Source organism: Schistocerca nitens, chromosome 4 (assembly GCF_023898315.1).
Source record: "Schistocerca nitens isolate TAMUIC-IGC-003100 chromosome 4, iqSchNite1.1, whole genome shotgun sequence".
In the NCBI taxonomy this organism is placed as follows: Eukaryota; Metazoa; Arthropoda; class Insecta; order Orthoptera; family Acrididae; genus Schistocerca; species Schistocerca nitens.
In genome coordinates this window covers 204,735,073-204,750,347 of record NC_064617.1, presented here as the reverse complement: position 1 = coordinate 204,750,347, position 15,275 = coordinate 204,735,073, and the positions used below count along the sequence as shown (strand labels likewise).

The 15,275-nt window shown below is 40.6% G+C and overlaps 1 protein-coding gene across 1 annotated transcript in view; it reads left to right on the top strand.

Moving 5' to 3' along the window:
- Nucleotides 1-14,537, top strand: part of LOC126252818 (uncharacterized) — a 75,911-nt gene extending 61,374 nt beyond the window's left edge. The window contains exon 4 of the mRNA XM_049953760.1: nt 14,342-14,537. Within this exon, the coding sequence (XP_049809717.1) occupies nt 14,342-14,419 (78 nt within the window). The 3' untranslated portion in view covers nt 14,420-14,537. The remainder of the gene's footprint in view (nt 1-14,341) is intronic.
- The last annotated feature ends 738 nt before the right edge of the window (nt 14,538-15,275 follow it).

Below are 15,275 nucleotides of genomic sequence, written 5' to 3'. Positions count from 1 at the left end.
CGATAGTAGAATAGAAAAGCAACTACAATCACTTAGTAGTGGATGAGCATCAGGGACAGATGTGATACCTGTAAGCTTATAAAGGTTATGTGAATGAACTTGCTCTCCTTCCAGCAGCAGTTTATCATATTTCTCCAGAGCAACAAAGGGCACCCAGTGACTGGAAAATAGTGTAGGTGGTTCCTGGTTTCAAGAAGAGCTGTAGAACAAACAAACATAATTATAGGTCTATATCATTGATGTCAATCTATGAAGAATTATGTAACATGTTTTACGCTTAAGAATTATGACCTTTGGAGAATGAAAATCTCTCCTACAAAAATCAACATGGGTTCTGAAAACATAGATCTTGTGAAACTCAGCTCACTCTGTCCCTCCATGTGATTCACAGCACTGTCCACAACAGCACTCAGATTGACGCCATTTTCCTTGACTTCAGGAAGGCATTTGACAGTGTCCTGCACTACCGTCTAGTGAGAAAAATATGAGCTTACCAAGTATCAAACCAGACTTGCGACTAGTTTCAGGGGTTCCTAGCAAATGGAACTCAGGATGTTACTCTTAAAAGAACAAAATCTATGGATATAAATGTAATTTCCAGAGCATCCCAAAGAAGTGTAATATGACCGTTGCTGTTTACAATATATCTATAAATGATGTAGTAGAAAGGGTCAGAAGCTGTTTAGGACTGTTTTCAGATGCTACAGTTGTCTGTAAGAAATGAGCAGTGCTGGAAGACAGTCTTGATTTGCAGAATGATCTGCTGAAGACTTATAAATGGTGCAGTCTCTGGCAGTTGATCCTGAATGTAAATAAATGTAACATATTATGCATATACAGGTAAAGAAATCCACAACTGAACAATTACACTATTAATGACCAATTTCTGGAAACAGTGCCTACTGTAAAATATCTAGGAGTAACTATCCTGAGCAACCTTAAGTGGAATTACCCCATAAAACAAATAGAAGAATCTTAAGGAAATGTAATTCATCCATAAAAAAAGTGGCTTACAAGGCAAGGTGCTTTGATTAGCAATTCTGCAGTATTGTTCATCAGTCTGCTATCCTTACCAGGTAGGACTGATAGAAGAAATATAGAAGATCCAATTAATAATGGCACATTTCATCACAGGATCATTTATTCAATATGAGAGAGTAACTGAGATGCTCAACAAACTCCAGTGACAGACACTACAAGTGTGCATCATGGAGAGGTGTACTGCTGAAATTTTGAAAGAATACTTTCTGGGTAGAATTGGACAATATATTATGCTCCACGTACCATTGGAGGCAAACATGGCTTTGCATGACAGGTCATGGGGGGATTTCAGCAGAGCTCCTGGTTGAGAAACCATTGCAGTCAGTGATGCAAGACCCAGAGAGCTTGCCCTTGTAGAACTGATTACCGTATTTACTCGAATCTAAGCCGCACTCGAAAACCTGAAAAATGAGACTCGAAATAAAGGAAAAAAAAATTTTCCGAATCTAGGCTGCACCTGAAATTTGAGACTCAAAATTCAAGGGGAGAGAAAAGTTTAAGGCCGCACCTCCAAATCGAAACAAAGTTGGTCCATTGTAATATGAGACACAATTTAGGTCGAATGAAAGACGATACAGCTACAGTAGTTTGGTTCGAGTCGTAAGCTTAGCAGTTAAGCTTTACTAGGTAGCCATTGCTATGTGTCAGGTGCTCCGTCCGTATTTATACAGGTACACTTCCTTTTTCACGTGCTTCATCTGGTTTGAATCGATTGCTTATTTTGCTTTGGTCTGATAACTGCCGTTTTCTTTGTTATAGGTGTTTACGTCACTCTAAGCTGAAAATGCATTACTGTACTGTGTAATGCATTGTTTGTCGCATTTTGATAGTGCGTGTTTACGGCCTGTCGCCGCTCGCGGCATGACTTGCTTTTGTGCGCGCTACCGCCGCTTAAAAAAAAAAAGAGGAACTGTCTCATTAGCGAAACAATGGCAAGAGACTGCTATTTGTTGTTACTTACACTGCTGCTTTCTTTGATAATGATCAACAAGAACCAAATGCGTATGATAGAACATGTGTATGATAGAACATGTTCTGAACGAGAGTTTTGCGAAAATTTTCCTCCGTTTGAAAATCTTTGCGGCCGCTTCTTTAGTACATCAAATTCTGCACAGAAATTAGTCATCTTACATTTAAAATCTAGTCAGTTGCCGTGCTTCATTTCTGACTGTATCACTATTAGGCATAAGAATAATACGAATATAAACATGACACGATACGTATATTCTTCCGCGTTTGCTGTTGTCTCACTCTGGTTTCGTAGTTTATTACGCAGACAGGATTTAAATGAGATAGCAGCAAACACGAAAGAATACATGGCAAAATGTTTATATTCGTATTATTCTTATGGTGAAGAGAATACTGCATGTGATTCACATTTCATCAGGTTCCTATTAGCAACCATCTCTTCTCACAGGTAGGAAAAAACTCGGAACGTAGAGTTGGCCATATTGACAAACATCCCTAACAGTCTTGCCAGTCGGATTTTCGTAGTACATTGAAATTCTGCTACATTCGAAGATGAACAATACGGAATTTGTATTTACTTCGTTGGATAATGTATGAAAATGCAGTGGTCGAAACGCGGGGCAGAGAAAAAAAAAAGCTCGTCTTCTACCTTTTTTTTAAATTTATTTACTGATGCAGAGGTTTTGGCACCAGTATTTATCTTCGTGCCCACATTGTGTAGCACTACATATATTTGACGGCAGAAGTTAGTTGTGGCGGCACCTATTAACATTTTTCAGAACTTCCGCTTGCTTTGCACTCGATTCTAAGCCGCAGGTGGTTTTTTGGATTACAAAAACCAGAAAAAAAGTGCGGCTTAGATTCGAGTAAATACGGTAGCTGTAGCCATGCACCAGCCTAAATACTGTTCAGGCATCAGGATATGGTGAGATCTATTTTCAAGCATGTGATCCTTTAGAAGTGAGTAGGCCTGTGCTGACTGTCTCCTCTTGGAGCAGTGCTGCTGCCCTCTCTTGGTGAGGCATCTGCATGGAACTGCAGTTGTGGTGTTCGCCATTGTAGCCCCTGCACCTTTTGGCATAGGCCAGCCATGATGCTGTGCTGTTATGTTCAAGGACTGTGACCCCAACATAGCATTGCTCTTGACATCCCAGAAGGTGGTGGTCACACTGCCAGTGCTGGGGAAGCAGAGAACCTGAAGGACTGCTGTCAACACCCATGGAACTGGACATCTGTACTGCAGGACAGCTGGTAATCCCTGGGCCCTGTGACCTGTGGGTCCTGTGGCTGAGGAAGCCAATGGTCAAGATTCAATGCTCCTGGGCATTTGGAGGACATTCTTGAACAGAAAATTGTAAGAATTCTTCTGTCTGGGCCGCTAATGCCCTGCAAGGGCGCATCTAGTTGATATGCTTTCTACAGCTGGAGCCATCAAGCAGTTGGACTTCGATCATTGTGCTGCCCAAAACGTGTGTGATGTGAGCTGGTACCCACTGTCAGTGACCCCTGGGAAAAACTAGTGTTCAGACAGCATCCTAAAGAGTATAGCAGCAGTGGTGCAATGTTTGATGGGGGAGGTGGGGGCGGGAGAGTGGTGCAATGGATGATAGACAAGTGTAAGATCAATTTGACTTGCCATTGAATTTTTCAGCTGGACTGGATCCATCCTGTGGAGAGGAGTGGTAGGAGGCAAGAAATAAACTGAGTGCTCTATTGAGACCATGATATTAGGGTAATTTGGCCAGTTGAATTTTAAAAGAGCATGGACAGACCTCTCTAGCAATTGACTGGAAGCAAACTTAAGCCATTATCCATGTAAAGGCTGTGAAATTCTGCTGACATGAACTGAGGGCCATTATCTGCTATGATGGTTTCTGGGAGACAACTTCAGTTAAGAAGATGCGAGGTAAGGCATGAATGGTTTTTGTTAATGACACCGAGTGCATCCATGAGACCTATGGAAATCTGCTGCCAGCGTCTATGACAATTGACCAAGAGTAGCTCAGAAATGACTCAGTGAAATCCAAATGAGACCATGGGGATGTTACATCAGTCCAAGGAAAATACTGACACTCTGTGACATATCGTGCACACACAGCATCCAAGCATTCTTCGTCAATGCCCTGCCAGAAGACATGTTGGCAGATCAGCTTTATTATGAGGACTATACGTCAATGACCATCATGAAGTAATGTCAAGATGTGACATTTGAGTGTTTATGGAATGACCACTCTGGTGTGACTGTTACCTCCTTGGAGCAACAGCAAACCATGGAGAGTGGACAACTTATGTTGGTGGTACCAACAGGCCTGATTGGCTGGATGTTCATGAGTGTTGTGATCTGCTGCCCAACCATTATTCACCAATCACATGACTTTCAAGAGAACCAAATCCTCCAGCAACCAGCAGGTGATGACTGCGGCATCAGTGGGTAATCTGGCCACTGGTGCCTTGATTTCTGCATCAGTATGAAAGCAGACTTCAGGAGCCACATCAAACTAGGAGTCTTGTCCCACTGGGAGATGTGATAGGATGTCGGCATTGGCATTTTTTGCTGTAGACCGATAATGGATGTCATAGTGGTACCCTGAGAATAACAGTGCCTATCTCGGCAGATGGTGGGTGTTCCTGGTTGGAATGTTAGCATGGATGTTGAACGGTGGTAATAGACACTTATGATCCATTAACAGGCTAAGTTGCTGTCCATATGCATAATCATGAAATTTCTTCAATGCAAAATGATAGCTAAGGCTTCCTTTTTGATTTGACTGTAATTTTGCTGTGGATTCTTTAATGTCTTGGAAACAAATTCAGTCAGGCATTCCCAACTCCTCTGATGCTCTGAGAAACAAGGGCCCCAGGCTGTAGTCAGATGCATCTGCCACCACTATCAGGAGCTTGAAAAGGCCATATGCCGTAAAGCACACTGCACAGAGAAGAGCCTGTTTGAGGACTTGAAAAGCCTTATCAGAGCCACTGCTACTTAACATTTTTGTGAAGAAGCTGATGTAGTGGATCAGTAATAGCTGCTGCATGAGGAATGAATTTCCTTTAATAGCTCCGTTGACCTAACATGGATTTGAGTTTTGGATCTCCGGTGGCTAGTAGGTTTCGTATGGCCTTGATATCATGTAGAATGGGACATAGCTCTGATGCGCTGAAAACATGTCAGCTTTGTATGCTAATCACTGCACTATGGCACAACACTGGCTAAAACTCTTATAAATGTAACTGAAGTTACCTAGTCATCTTCAAAAATCTGACTTCATGACATGTTGTGCAAAGCCTACCTAATGTAAGCTGATCCCTGTGATAATGACAGCTGTATATGTGACTCTGAATTGCATCTTGTGCAGAAGTATCCACAAGTGCTTGGTTACTGCTGATTACAAAATTTTCATTTGCATTGTCATGTGTGTGTGTGTGTGTGTGTGTGTGTGTGTGTGTGTGTGTGTGTGTGTGTGTGTGTGGTAAAATATGAAATAAAAGTGCCAGGCCAATGATTTGGAATCCAAATACATCAAGAAAGAAAGTTGGACAAGGAATTGGAAATGAACTGACCAATTGCTGTGACAGTTTGGCAACAGCAAATAGTTTGGGTGTGAAACTGAGTGCTTTGGTTGGGCAAAACCAGCTCCAAAGCATGAAGTGTCAACTATCAAGTTATTTTAGTCAGACTATAGTAACTGGATAGATAATCTATTTACTCATCAAGTGGCACAGGAGAAACATATAAAAAGGTTTAACTTTTACAAGCTTTCGGAGCCAGGATGAGAAGTAAAGACTGATTGTTGGGGACTGCACCAGACAAGATATGAAAACATGAGAGCTTAAAGGTGGAAAGCAGGGCAATATGAAATACAGAGATCACTACTAAAACATTATGCAAAAGTTAATAAAAGTGAAAAGCTAAGTGCATATTATGTAACAGAGGTGGGAGAGGGATGGCAAAACATAGACAGTTCAGAAAATTAAATGTGTAGAAAACTGAATTGGAGTGAAGGAAGGAGTAGTTATGTGAAGAAATGCTGAGATGGGAGGAATTAATGTAAATTAAGGCCAGGTGGGTGGCGAGAACTAAGAACATGTTGTACAGCTAATTCCCACCTGCACAGCTCTGAGAAACTGGTGTCTGGGGGAAGAAGCAAGATGGCGCGTGTTGTGAAACAGGCACTGAAGTCTTGACTGTCATGCCATAGAGCATGATCCATTGCAGATTTACAACCTCTGCCTATGCCCTTTCATCCCGACTGGCAGCTGGGTGGTAGTCATGATGATGTAAAAGGCCAAACAGCGTTTACAAATGGCTGGTATATGACATGTCTCATTTCAGGGCATGATTCTAGGAAGTCATGGTCTTGTCAAAATAGCTGATTCATACATTCAAGATGAGGATAATATTGAGTGACAAGTTGTGTGCTCTGAAGTTGTATATCTGCCTTAGTTGATCAACATCTGCAACTCACAGTACAAATACTTCCCTCCTATATTTAAGATACCAAGCATTTCCTAAATCATCTCAAATCCGCACCCGTCCCACTCCCACCACACACATTGCTTGTCACCATTGATGCCATCTACCCCTATACCAACATCCCTTATGTACATGGTCTGTTTGCTGTCAATGCCCACATGATTCCAAACTTATGACATCCTTCTTGCTCACCTTAATCAAGTTTATATTCATCAACAATTACTTCACCTTTGACGGACAGACATACAAACACATTGGGGGTACAGCCATGGGAACCAGGATAGCTCCTTCCTATGTCAACATTTTTATGGGTCGCTTGGAGGGGGCTTCCCTGGGTTCCATAAGCCTTCAGTCCATTGTTTGGTTTAGATACATTGATGACATCTTTACCACATCGACTCATGGTGAGACTCACCTGGAACTCTAAATACCTTCTCCCAGTTAAATTTCACATGGTCCTATTCTGAATCCCATCCCACTTTCCTTGTTGTTGATCTCATTCTCACCAAAGGACAGCTACACACTTCCATCCACATTAAACCTACTAACAAACAACAGTACTTACATTTTGACAGTTACCATCCTTTCCATGTCAAAAGTTCCCTCCCATACAATCTTGGTATTCAAGGCAGACCTAACTGTTCAGATGCAAACTCTTTACAGCAGTACACCACAGCTCTCACCTTAGCCTTCACTCGATGTAATTATCCGATCAGACTAATTCAAAAGCTGATTCCCCGGGCCATCACATCCAATTCTGGTACTGCTGATCCCTCCTAAAAACAACTTTGGAGCACACCACTTGTCACTCAGTATTATCCTGGTCTTGAATGTATTAATCAGATACTTTGACAAGACTGTGACTAGAATGAGATTTTCACTCTGCAGCAGAATGTGCACTGATATGAAACTTCCTGGCAGATTAAAACTGTGTGCCGGGCCGAGACTCGAAATCGGGACCTTTGCCTTTCGCGGGCAAGTGCTCTACCATCTGAGCTACCCAAGCACAACTCACGCCCCGTCCTCACAGCTTTACTTCTGCCAGTATCCCGTCTCCTACCTTCCAAACTTTACAGAAGCTCTCCTGCGAACCTTGCAGAGCTAGCACTCATGAAAGAAAGGATATTGCGGAGACATGGCTTAGCCACAGCCTGGGGGATGTTTCCAGAATGAGATTTTCACCCTGCAGCGGAGTGTGTGCTGATATGAAACTTCCTCGCAGATTAAAACTGTGTGCCGGACCGAGATTCAAACTCAGGACCTTTGCCTAAGGAGTGTTAGTTCTGCAAGGTTCACAGGAGAGCTTCTGTAAAGTTTGGAAGGTAGGAGACAAGATACTGGCAGAAGTAAAGCTGTGAGGACGGGGCGTGAGTCGTGCTTGGGTAGCTCAGATGGTAGAGCACTGATTTCTAGATCCTGTGCATTTTTGCCAGTGACAGTAATATCATCAAAATAATTTGCCATTCCCAGAACATCCCACATGAGTCATTCCAATCGGAATTGAAATATGGCTGGTGCACTCCTGATACTGAAGGGCAGGCAATTATACCAAAGAAGATCAAGTAGTGTGTAGATGACCAGGATACTTCCATGGGGAGCTGCAAGTAGGCATCCCATAGGTCAGTTTTTGCGATAACTTTGTATCCAGCAAGGCATACCATGATATCCTCCACTATAGGAATAGGGTACATGTCACTGATGGACTGGGAAATGATAGCTGACTTCAAATCCACACAAATCCTCAATTATGTATTTGGTTTTTTGGTGATCATCATAGTCATGGCCCACTGACTGTTTAATAGGGGTCAGAATTCCTTCTTCCTGTATGCCTTGCACCTCAAGATGAAGCTTGTCACACAGAGCAAATGGAACATCTCATGCCTTAAAAAACATGGGCATCATCAAACACTGTAAAGAGACGTGTGCTTCAAAGTCAGTGATGCCAGTTGATAAGAGAAAATTGAGGCATATTCTGAAGAAAGATCCTGCAGATAGGAACTTGAAAGCAATAGTTTGATCCTGTATGTTAAACTCTGGACCTCTACAACCAGGGAGTTGAACAGATCCAAATCCAAAATGTTTGTGGTCCCCATTGTGTTGACCACAAAGATGTGGACTGGCAGGAACACTAGTTGGTACTGAACCCAAATGCTGAATTGACCCTTTACCTCAGTGGTTCATTACTGTAGCTTTTCAAATGCTTAGAAAAAGGTAATTTAGAGGAGCTCAGGTGGCAGTACTACTCCCAGTTGACAATGGTGGCTGAAGATCCAGCATCAATTTGAGAAATTACTGGTACAGCAACTGAATTGGGATCCCTGGAAACGAATTGGACACAGGCAACATTCATCTTCATAGATGGTCACCACACATTAACTTGGTGTCCATTTTTCCACAGGCTGTGCATTTTGCCCTTAGAAAGTAGAACTGCTAGTGCTGACATGTTACAAAACAATTACTGCATGAAGGTAATTGGGGGTATGTCATCCACCCCTGGTGTCTGCAAAGCTGCTGAGGACCTGACGGAGTGTTCAAAAGCCTGGATGAGGGGAAGGCATGTAACTAAAGATGGTCATTGAGCTTTAATAGGTTGTACTGGAGTCTTTCATCTGGAGAGTGGACCAGGATCATATCCCTAACCAACAGTTCTGTGAAAGACTGCTTGCACTGAGTATTAGAACACTGGAAACAGCAACCCCTAAAAAGGTCTTGCAAATGGGCTACCCACTCCCTGTATGACTGTCCATTTTGATTATGGCAGCTAAAAAGCTTGTGGCAGGTGGCTGTCATATGCAACAAACAGGGTTTTAAATGTTCGTAAGGCAAAGCATAAGATTCAATCTCAGGTTTTAGCTGCTGCAAGAGGTGACCTATTTCTGCTCCTGCATAGGCTAAAAAATGTGCTCTGCTGGACATCCCCTGAGACCCTATGGGGAATGAAGTGCTGTTCAAGGAGGGTGACATAGTTAACTGTTGCTGTGCCTCTGTCAAACACCTGTATTGATGGGTGCACTGTCAGGAGACCCTTTACCAATGAGTGGATGTGAAATAAATGCATGAAGTTTTCTGGTGGCATAGTTCATGAGTGTGTTCCATGTTTTGTAACAGCAGTAAGACTTGAGTGGTTATGCCCATAGATGTAGACATATTGGAACGAGAAGCAAATGTTAATCCATGAGAAACTTCAAAGAAATTTGAAGAATTACTGTCAGTCTGGAGCATAGCATGAGTGTGCAAAGTGATTCCACAGGAAAAAAAGCCTTGTCACCAAGTGAAACGGCTAATGCTGGGTTCAGTTTAGAGAAACTAAAGCACAGGTAGAAATCAAAAGCAAGTTTCTTGAAATGAATATAAAACTGTGATTCTCCATCTTTGGAGCATAATTACTCAACACAATGAATAGTTCACAATTAAGGCTCTGTCTCTGAAGTGGATGAGATACGTAAACCTGTTGGGCCGTCAGTCACTGAAAGTTGAATCAAAGTCACTATAGTCTAACAACAAAAATAATCAATTATTGACATTATAATGTAAGTGGACAGATAAAAAAATCTACTCACCAAACAGTGGCAGGAGAACACGTAATCACACACACACACACAAAATCACACACACACACACACACACACACACACACACACACGAAGGCTTACCTTTTACAAGCTTTTGGAACAATTGGTTCCTTCTTCTGGCAAAAGAGTTGATGGGAAATGATGAGGGGTGAAGTAAAAGGACTGGAGAGGTTGAGGGAAAGAGGTACAGTTTAGAAAAGTCACACAGAACCCCAGGGGACAGGGGAGGCTTACTGGAAAGGATGAGGATGGAAGACTGACTGTTAGGGACTGCACCAGGTGAAACTTGAAAACCTGAGAGCTTAAGGTGGAAGACAGAGTAATATGCAAGACAAAGAGTACTACTAAAATGTTGTGCATTAGTTAATAAGAGTGAAAAACTAAGTGGATTGTATGTAACAGAGGTGGGAGGTGGAACAGAAAAATATAGGCAGGTCAGAAAATAAAAGATGTACAAAACTAAAATGGAGTGAAGGAAGGAGTAGTTATGCGTAGAAATTACATAAATTAAGGCCAGGTGGGTGGCAAGAACCAAGGTCATGTTGTAGCACACGTTCCCTTGCAGAGTTCTGAGAATCTGGCACCTGGGAGAAGAATCAAGATGGCGCATGTGGTGAACCAGGCACAGAGGTCATGACTGTCATGTTGTAGAGCATGCTCTGTTGCAGGTATACACCCTCTGCCTATACCCGTTCATCCTGACTGATAACTGGGTGGTAGTCATGCTGATGTAAAAGGCTGAACAGTGTTTATGTAACAGTTGGTATATGATGTGTCATTTCACAGATGGCTCTCTCTTGCTAAATCTAATAAAAAAATAGTTTGATTATTATTTTCATTCGAGTAACATTTAAATGTAATTCTTATCTTTAATACTATGCCACAACATTTTTATCATTGCAAAGACTTTTTTATTTTTTTCTATTTTTGTTTCTATCATTCATTTTTCATTTGGAATCAGCCTCTGTTGCCTATATTCTGCAACCAAGAGTCAATGAGGATTGCTCATCAGTTGGTAACACAGCAGCTTGTGTAGTAAGTATGTGGATAATTTCAGCTAACCAATGATAGTGAGAAACTATAGTTTGCTTTTAGCACAGAAATTTATTCTGCCTCAATATTTGGTCATAGAAGTTAGCTTTCATTGCAGTGGACAAAGCAATCAGATTTTTGAGTGCTGCTTTTGCAGATACATTGCACATCATGAGATTGTGCTTACTTTAGGACATGAGTTTAAATTCAACAATACAAAATGCATTGTCTGCCACAATTTAGGCATTAGTCACTTTAAATCAGCTGTTGACAGGACATCTGTCATTTCTCATACCTCAGGGTGGGCACTTCTAACACTGCTCCGCAGTACTCATTAACAGCATTTGTAAAGTGATCTGCCATATTTGTGTGTCATCCATAACAGAACAGTAGCCGGCAGCCAGTGTGCCAACACTGTAGGAACAAGAAACTGATGTCAACTGTCAAGTAGTTTTAATCGGACTATAGAGTTGAAGTACTGGTTCGTGAGGAACTGATTGTATCTAATTACACAAACACTGCATTCGGGCCAAAATACCAAAGCCCCGAGGTCCAGTTATCAGCATAGCTTGAAGACAACTTCTTATGGCACCGTGTAGTTTTGGAGGCAAAGATCCCACTCTGGGAGACTGGCATCAGATGACAGGTTGCAGGAGCATTCCATGAGAGATTCTGACTGAGGACTGCAGCAGTAGTTGGCATAAATCCCTGGGAGCTCATCCATGGGGAACTGGCTAGCCATACCTGTTCACCAACCTAAATACTGTTGAGGCACCAGGATACTGTGAGACCTATTTTTGAGCATATGATCCTGCAGAGATGAGAAGGTCTGTACTCACTGTGCTCTCTTGAAGTGATGCTGCTGCCGCTCATCAGTGAGGTGCCTGCTCAGAACTGCAGTAGCGGTGTTTGGCAATGCAGCCTTGTGATTTTTGGCATAGGCCACCTGCCACCTGTGGTGCAGTGTTATTGTGCTGGAGAGCTATGAGCCCTGACATAGCAGTTTCATCAGCCTGGGTACTGGGCATGTCACTCTGCTCTTCATCATAAATATTTGTATGATTACTTAAAAAGGTCCTGACACCATTGCCTTAACACTTCCTTCCCTCATTACTGTAGGTCCACAAATAGGACACAACTCTTGATGAATCTGAGTAGTTGTAGATCCCTTCACACACAAAAATTGAATTATAGGATCCTTTTCACAACTAGCAGGATAAATGTTTTTCTGAATCTATTAGTTTTTTGCTTTCATCCACAGTCAAACTACTGCTGGACCAAACCATTGCCCTCTGTAAACAACCAATAGATGGTACTGCATTCATAAAACATTGTTTTGAGTTGCCAACATGTAAATATATAGAAATGACCTCATACTGCACAATTAACTGTAAATAAACAACACAAAACATTGTTTTGAGTTGCCAACACATAAGTATATAGAAATGACCTCATATTGCACAAGTAACTGTAAATAAACAGTAACTGTGAAAGTAGCAGCATCTATGCTAATTTAAGTTAATCTGCAGAGAGTGTGAGTAAAAATACAGTCTATGATGACGTCTTTATTAATATGGCATACAGAAAGTATCCGTCAGCTTCCTCTCTCTGTTAACATGTGGTATGTCTTGCTTCACATCACTGAAAGTTTTTTTTCATAATGCTGTCTGTGAAACACAATGAATGACATACTTTTGCCCGATTTATAGCTCATGCTGAATTCCAATTGATGGCGAGTGTGCATGAGAATTTCTCGAGTTGTTATATGTTCAAGTTCTTAAAAAACTGTACATTAATGTATTAGGTTCGTGCATAAATTTGAAGCATTCTTGCTATGCATGTTGGTATTCTGATTGCTATGGGTTCATTTATCAATTGTCATTTTTTTATTTGTAGTTCACTGTTGTTGCTTGAGTTTACAGCAGTAGAGGCAGCGAGAAACATTTGCGCCATGTATGGGCATAATTCCACTCAACAGAGCAAGGCAAGAAACTGATATTCCCATTTCAACATTAACGACTTTCCACATTTAGGAAGACCTTTGGGGTTTGATGAAGATCATTTAAACACATTAATCCATAATGATCCACATCAGTGTGTTTGAGAACTGGCAAATATGATGAACTATGATCATTCCACCATCAAGCCACTTTTGAATACAGTGGAGAAGGTTCAAAAATTGGGTGTGTGGATACTGCAAGCACTAAGCCAAAAGTACAAATATCAGCACGTTGCCATATGTGCATCTCTGCTTGCTCATCAGCAACTGGCTCATGAACAAGACTGGCCATTCCTATCCTGGTCATGAGAAACAGTGACTTTACACTAACATAAGGAAAAGAAAGGGATGACTGAGCCCATACAAAGTAGCAACTCACCATACAAAGGCATGCATGCATCCATAAAAGATAATGTACAGCATTTGGTCAAAATGTGATGTGGTGTATTAAAAGCTACTTCTGTGAGGTATAACCATTACTGCTGACATTTATTGTCAACAATTGAGATGTCTTGTGGACAAGATTGCGTGAAGTGATGCTACTCCGTTCTGCTAGACTGACAAAAGAAACTACAGTCATTCTGCACCCCCCTTATTCACCTGATTGTATACCCTCTGTTTTTCACCTTTTCTGCTCTCTATCAAACAACCTTTAAAGATGCAAATGCACTCTGAACATGGCTCATTGAATTCTTTGCCTCAAAACCGCCTGATTTATACAGTTGTCAAATTGAAATGACAGACTGTTGTAAATAATGAAGGAGAACATATTATTGATGACTAAAGTCTCTGTCATGTGTATTTGTTGGGTATTAAATTTACAGAAAAATGCTATGAACTTCTGTATCAACTAAATATTACTAAAGAAAGATTGGGAAGACTGCGGAGGGCAGATAATTCAAATATTGGAATCAACATAATGTGTAAAAGTAGATGCTACACCAAACTTGATAAATTTGTCATTAGTGGCAACTTTATTTATGAAAAATTAAATCTAAGCATAGGAAAGTAAAAATCTTATATTCTGTTGTGGAAAATTTGTGCAAAGACTCACATACACTATTAAGATGTGGTCTAGTGTAATCCTGATTTTTTGTGCAAATACAGCACCAAAATTATTCTTCTAATTGATGAAAATTGGAACTGATACAATTCTTCAAAACTAAAGGTACTTGTAATAAAATATCACTTCCTTCTCTCATCTAGTGAATTCTAAATAAAAAAATAATATCTAATAAAACTCTCTTTTTTCAGATATACAACACAAGATTAAAACTCCAGAGAAACTATTTACATTTGACAGATTCATCTGAAATATTCAAGGATTTGTAAAGCTCACAAACAATACTATGAAGTTTGCAGTTTTATTTTGTGTCACAATCCAAGACTTTTATTAGTAACAGAATCAAACACATGGTGTCCAAGAGAAATTTCTGTAGTTAAATTCTTGTGTGGCTTCTGTAATTCTTTATTTAAGATCACAGAATTTTTTGAAAATATTAAATAAAATTTACTTCCAGTCTGCAAAGACCTTTTTTCTACTTATTTCTTCTAGTATTTAGCCTACAGTAGGCAGTGCAGAGTAATGACAGGTCAGTACATAGAGCACACTAGTCAATATTCATAGTAATAGCTGTGTTTTACTTACTATACTTGCTGCAACTAATTCACTTAAAACTTTTCAGCAGAGGCATTTTATCTTTTGCGTCTTTGTTACAAAGAGATGTGTCACCGATTTGCACATTTCCCATGAATTTTACCCTTGACTCTTGTTTGTTGCCCTTTTTTATTTATAACATCAGCAGAAAAAGTGAAAATTCTCGTAAAATACACATGCAGACATCAAATCCCCATTGTAAGCAAGAAAGAAGCATATCATGATATTTCAACAGAATAAGACAAGATAAGATATACCTCATAAAAATGCATTTGAACAATTTCATGCAAAGTATCAGAATTACTAAACTTTTTGTCTAGCAGCTACCAATAAATTGGCCACACAAATGAAAAATTTGACTGTTATTCAACCAAACAAGTCAGTCAAACAATGCTGGCGCAGTTGCATTAACAAGACTGTTTTTAGAATGGTGTGTACTATTTTGCTCTAGACTGTGTTTGACATTTGACTGGCTGTGAATTCCCCTTGCACACATTTTTCTCAGCACTAGACATCAACATCTACATCTAC